This window comes from Ursus americanus, chromosome 5, assembly GCF_024610735.1.
Source record: "Ursus americanus isolate L20-20 chromosome 5, mUrsAme1.1.p, whole genome shotgun sequence".
Lineage (NCBI taxonomy): Eukaryota > Metazoa > Chordata > Mammalia > Carnivora > Ursidae > Ursus > Ursus americanus.
Window position 1 is genome coordinate 80855125 of NC_142131.1, and position 6138 is coordinate 80861262.

Below are 6138 nucleotides of genomic sequence, written 5' to 3' on the forward strand. Positions count from 1 at the left end.
AACAATCACATAATTATTGGCAACAAAATTTGTTAGCTTTGAAAGGTGTTCCAGGGTTAAGTGTGAAAGGAACCTGCAAAGATTTGCTATGAACTCTAGGATACACTTTTTCCCCTTTATTTACTCTGAGAGTCAAGAACCAGAATCAGGGGAATTCTTTAATCTATGTAATAATATCTTATTGTTGATAGGTAGCTAAAATGTATCTACATAACTAACAAAAAATCTTTGGTTCCCTCCCCTGGTAACAAGAAAGCAGCCATGATAAATCCTCTTAATTGCCAATTGTAAGTAATCTTTGACAGCTGACCAAATAGTCACCTTTGAAACAGGACGATAGAGAATGTTCTTAAGGGAAGCCCTATTGTCAGTTTATTGAATCCTTAAGCATCACTTGTGGATACTTTTTTAACAGATGAGTATTGTGAAAATATCTTTTTAAATGCCCCCATGACATCCTTGTTTCTGAGGCTGTAGATAAGAGGATTGAGCATGGGTGTGACAATGGTATAGAAGGCTGACACTACCTTGTCCTGCTCCGGAGTATGAAAAGACTGGGGCAGAACATAAGTGTAGAAGGCAGCCCCATAGAAAATGCTGACTACAGTCAAGTGGGAAGAACAAGTAGTAAAGGCTTTCTTTCGGCCTTCAGAAGAGCGCATTTGGTGGACAGTTAACAAGATGAGAGAATAGGAGGTTGAGATGATAGAGATAGGGATGAGCAACATGAGTACACAGCAGATGTACATTAGGGTTTCATACAAGGATGTGTCAGCACAGGCTAGTTTGAGAACTGCAGGGATCTCACAGAAAAAATGGTTGATACTGCGGGAGCCACAGTAGGGGACATTCATGGTGATGGGGGTGAGAAGAAAGCCATCCAGAGACCCACCAAACCAGGCACCAGCAGCCAGAAGGAGACACACCCTGCGGTTCATCAGGACTGGATACCTAAGAGGGTTACAGACAGCCACATATCGGTCATAGGCCATGAGGCCCAAGAGAAAGAACTCTGAGCCAATCATGGTCAAGTAGAGGAAGATCTGGATGCCACAACCTACAAAGGAAATGGTCTTCTCTTTAGAAACCATGTCGACCAGAAGTTTTGGGACAGTGGTACAAATGAAAAGGGTGTCCATAATGGATAGCTGGCTAAGCAGGAAATACATAGGAGTATGGAGACGGGAGTCCACCTGAATCAAGAATATCATGACCAAATTTGCCGTTACAGCCACCACAAAGATAGCAAAAATAACAGCAAAGACAATTCCTGTAGCTTTATTGTTCACCAGAAGCCCCAGGAGGATAAAGTCAGAGGATAAAGTGATATTCTTCATTGACTTTGTTGATGACAGCTCCAGCAGAGCAGAAAGCCACAAAGACCAGGAAGGAAAAGGAGAGAAGACACTTTCAATATGGATGAAACTTAAAATGGAGATGACACCTCAGAGAGTACTGGCTGGGCTGAAATTTTCCAAGGCAAAATGCTAGAGAAAAAGGAACAGACCAAGAGGCACATCTTAAGTTAGAAACTATAGATCTATTCTCTTTGTTGGAGAGCAACACTTTTTATATTGTGTTTATGTTCATGCTGCAATACATAGATTACGCTAACTGCATAAAAAAGTTGGTATTTGCTATACCTGGATTATAGTTCAACATATCTCCTATTCACTCTCTGAATTTCTGGCATCCAGAATGTTGTCCAGTCTATAGTAGAGCTAAGTCAATACTGGTAGCAGTCTCATTGATTCACTGATTATTTGAATGGCCAAAGGTGAGAAAAAGGAATTATTTAGGAAGTGTTGAATGTAAAGGAAAAAACAAACACCCTGTATGTGTTTCCTCTATTCTCATTATTTTACCTCTGACACTTTTGGTCACCAAATTTGTAAGGTTTTATTCCCCATAATAAACAATATCCAACTCTCCAGACAACCAGCTGGGTGTCCTACAATTTAATACAATACTCAAACTATCTACATGAAGATAGCTTAGTATCTCACTGCTTAAGGGCTTAGTCCCACAATACTGTTCCCCAAATCAAATAACAATGGCCAAATAGAGCTTATCACTTGAGCTTCAGAACCACTGGCTATAAATAGAAGGTTTTCATGACCTCACCCATGGGTTCAACTAATTTTCTGGATTGGAAAATATTTTAATTACTATATTGACTAGTATATAACTAAGGAACAATAAGGTAGAGGAGATACATAAGATGTGCAGGAAAAGACTGGGAGCTTCATTGCCCTCTCTAGATGTGCCATTCTCTTGGCAACTCCATATGTTCAGAAGCTCTCTGAATCCCCCATCCTTTTGGATTTTTATGGGTGCTTGATTATTTTGGCATGATTGATCAGATCACTGGCCATCAGTGATTAATGAAACTTCTAGATCCTCTCCTTGGATATATGAAAGGTGGAGGTTTAAAAACTGCAAACCTTTAATTTTGGTTAGTTTCCTGGAAACCAACCCTGATTCTTAGGAAATTTCAATAAGTCACCTCATTAGCATAAACTAAGGGGTGGTAGGAGGGTCTTTTTTGAATAACAAAAGACATCTACATAGCTATTTCCATTTAGGAAATTCAGAGAGTTTTAGGAGCTTTATGCCAGGAAAACAAAACAACAACAACAACAACAAAACTAAATTAGTTATGCAACACAACATCACAAAGGGTTAGGACATTTGTTGCACTTCATAAAGGAAATGCTCCAGCCATATTTCATCTAGGTTATTCTGGTAGCTTTCCTGCTATCTCCCTGCTCTCTCTCTCTCTCTTGTCTAATTTTAGTCTAACCTCAGCAGAGCAAAGTGATCTTAAAAATCTACATCAGAGGGGCACCTGGGTGTCTCAGTTTTTTTAAACTTCTGCCTTTAGCTCAGGTCATGATCCCAGGGCCTTGGGATTGAGCTCCACATCACATTTGGCTCCCTGCTCAGCAGAGAACCTGCTTCTTCCTCTCCCTCTGTGACTTCCCTGGCTTGTGCTCTCTCTCCATCTGTCAAGTAAATAAATAAAATCTTTAAAAAAATCTACATCAGAGTAGGTCAAATCCTGCTCAAAGCTCTACTATGAAACTTCATATTTCACTTCAAGACACACCATATTGTAACACATTAATCCTTTCAAATCATTTTCTGCTTCCTTCAGTGCTGCAAATCCCATATGGACTCCCTGCCAATCCTTTGTCCCCACTCTGGGTGTGTCTCCAGTCCACAGCTTTTGTCTCTGCTGTGACCCAGGCCTGGTTCTCCTCCCCACATCTGTGACTGTCACCCTCATGTCCTTCAAGACTTTGCTTCAAGCCCACCTTCTCAGAGGGGTCTATTCTTATAGTTCTTGATGACTATTGTTTTTATATTCTTTTCCACCACTTAACATATATATTCATTTCATTTTGTACTTGTCTCCTGTCACTGAAAGAGTCTCAATATGAATAAGGTAGTCTGCCTATTTTGTTTACTGTGTGCTTCCAGAATATAAAAGATGCCTGGAACATGGCAAATATTTGTTGATTATTTAAATAAATGATTGTTAAGCATATATAGTTTACTGAAATGCAAATTGCTTTGTTTTTTTTGCCCTTTAAGTGAACCATTTCTTGTAAAATTTCTTTAAAATCCACATGAATATGATCTATAAAATATGCTAAAGGAAAATTTAAAAAAATATATTAGCCCAGCGATGGGTATTACAGAGGGCACATGTTGTAATGAGCACTGGGTGTTATACACAAATAATGAATCATGGAACACCACATCAAAAACTGTATGGTGGCTAACATAATGATGTACTGTATGGTGGCTAACATAACATAAAAAATAAAAATTCAATGCCAGGCCCTTGTGTTTATCTTCAAACCAAAATAAAATTGCCATAAGATAGGATTTACCCACATTTTCTAATAGGAAAGTTATTTCTAGGAAACAAAAATATTTCACAAGTTTCTAGGATAAAACAGCAATACAAATTTTACATCTTAATCATTGAAGTTTCACATATACAAATTTGAGATAATCACTGTCAGTGACTTAAAATCAACATACTATTTTGGACACAGTCAGACATCAGAACAAATTTTCAGCACACAAGGGACTCACCTCTTTCTCTCCTTTCTGAATCTGCCCATGCTGTAATAGCAGTTCATTCATTGTGTCCCAATTATTGTGTACAAGATAACTGTATCTGCAGATGTTATTATCCCTCCAGATATTGTATTGTGGATGCTAATAACATAGTTTGAACTCACTCTAAATCATACAGGCAAAAGGACAGAAAATCATTGTGAATGTTTTTTCTTAGCCGTGGTTTATATCTGTCTCCTATTAGCAGAAAAAAAAATGCATCTTAAAACATGTTTCTATAAATTTTGTATTTTATTAAACTTAACAAAGCTATGATATATTTAAATTAATGATAGATAAAACCAGTTGTACTAGGCAGAATAATGTCCATACCCCACTCAAAGATCCCTATGTCCTAATTCTAAGACTATGAATATGTTCCCTTATTTGGCAAAACAGATTTTGCAGACGTGATTAAAAGGAGATTGTTCTGGAAGTGCCTGGTTGGCTCAGTAGGTTAAACATCCAAGTCATGATATTGGCTCAGGTCTTGATCTCAGGGTGATGAATTCAAGCCCTGTGTTGGGCTCCACCCTGGACAAGGAGCCTACTTAAAAAGAGAGAGAAAGAGAGAGAGAGAGAGAGAGAGAGAGAGAGAGAGAGAGATTATTCTGGAATGTCCTATTGTGCTCAGTGTAAATACAATGTTCCTTATAAGTGGGAGGTAGAAAAGAGGGAGGCAGAAACCAGAGGAGATGTGGTATTATGAACAGAGATCCAAATGATTCAAACACTGGCTTTGAAGATGAAGAGGACCATGATGCAAGGAATTGAGCGGTCTCTAGAATCTGAAAAATGCTTAAAAAAAAAAAAAAAGGACTCTCCTCCAAGGCCTTCAGAAATGAGTACAGACCTCCTTGATTTTAGCCTATTATGTCCCTTTTTTGACTTGTGACCTCCAGAATTGAAAGAAAATGAATTTGTGTCATTTAAAGTTAGTGGTAATTTATTATGGCAGCCACACCAATAAATAATTTTATTAGCTTTTAAACATGTATAATTGAGGAATATTGCTAATAACAAATTAGCCAGGACCCATGCAATACTTACTCTATGCCAAGCATCTCTTCACATGCTCTAGTGTTTTGATGTAGTTACTTTACACAACACCTCTATGGGGTCAGTTAGTATAATTATCACTATTGTTCAGTTGAAGAAACTGAGGCACAGGAGGGCAAGTGGCAAATTTGGGCCTGGTTCAAGTAGCAGGACTTTGTTTTTCATACTCTCCACTGTTACACTCATCTGACCCTAATGTACAATATCTTTTTAATCATCTTTTATATTTACAGTTGTCTAAGACAAGTCACATTAATACAGGCTGCAAAACCATAATCCTGTTAAAAAAAGTTTTGGATTTCTGGTCAAAGTTTTCAACAATGTTACAAAGTAACAAACGAAGTTCATTATTTCCAGGAATACAAAGTGCTAACTTCTGGGCGATCTCTAAGAATCACGTTTGCCCATAGATATCTGATTTCCTATTTCAACGTCCATGGGGTGAGGGAAGAGAGGGAGGAAAAAAAGAAAAAGAAAAAAAAAAGTCCTCACTGAATGTAACTTGGGAATGATCTTCCAAACACCAGACACAATTCTCACTGCTGAATATTCACAGCTGAGGGCAACTACTTATCTTCAAGCAGACATAATAATGCCTATCCAATAGTCCTACTCCCAGTGGTTCACCAGTATAGCCATCATTACATATGCAGCTCTGTAAAGATGACACCATATTTCCTTTGAAGATCCACATTTGAAAGAAAACCTCCATGTGTGTCAGGGGGAAGTGGCAGAGTTAACACAAATAAATAAGTGACCCATGAGGACAAGACTATTAAAATTGAATGAAGAATAAACAACAAAGACATTTCAAAAATTACATGAAGGCGTGAACTCAAATTAACTCATTGTGGCATAAACTGAAATGTTACTAAAGAGATCTTACCAATGATTTACAAATCTAAAACCATGAGTTAAATTATCAAGTTTTTTTTAAAGATTTTATTT

General features: G+C 37.7%; 1 protein-coding gene across 1 annotated transcript; it reads right to left on the reverse strand.

The window, feature by feature from the left end:
• Nucleotides 1-383: 383 nt before the first annotated feature.
• On the reverse strand, nt 384-1337 carry LOC123776387 (olfactory receptor 2T11). The gene has a single exon (XM_045772320.1). It carries the CDS (start codon nt 1335-1337, stop codon nt 384-386), a length of 954 nt encoding a protein of 317 aa, XP_045628276.1.
• Between the last annotated feature and the right edge of the window lie 4801 nt (nt 1338-6138).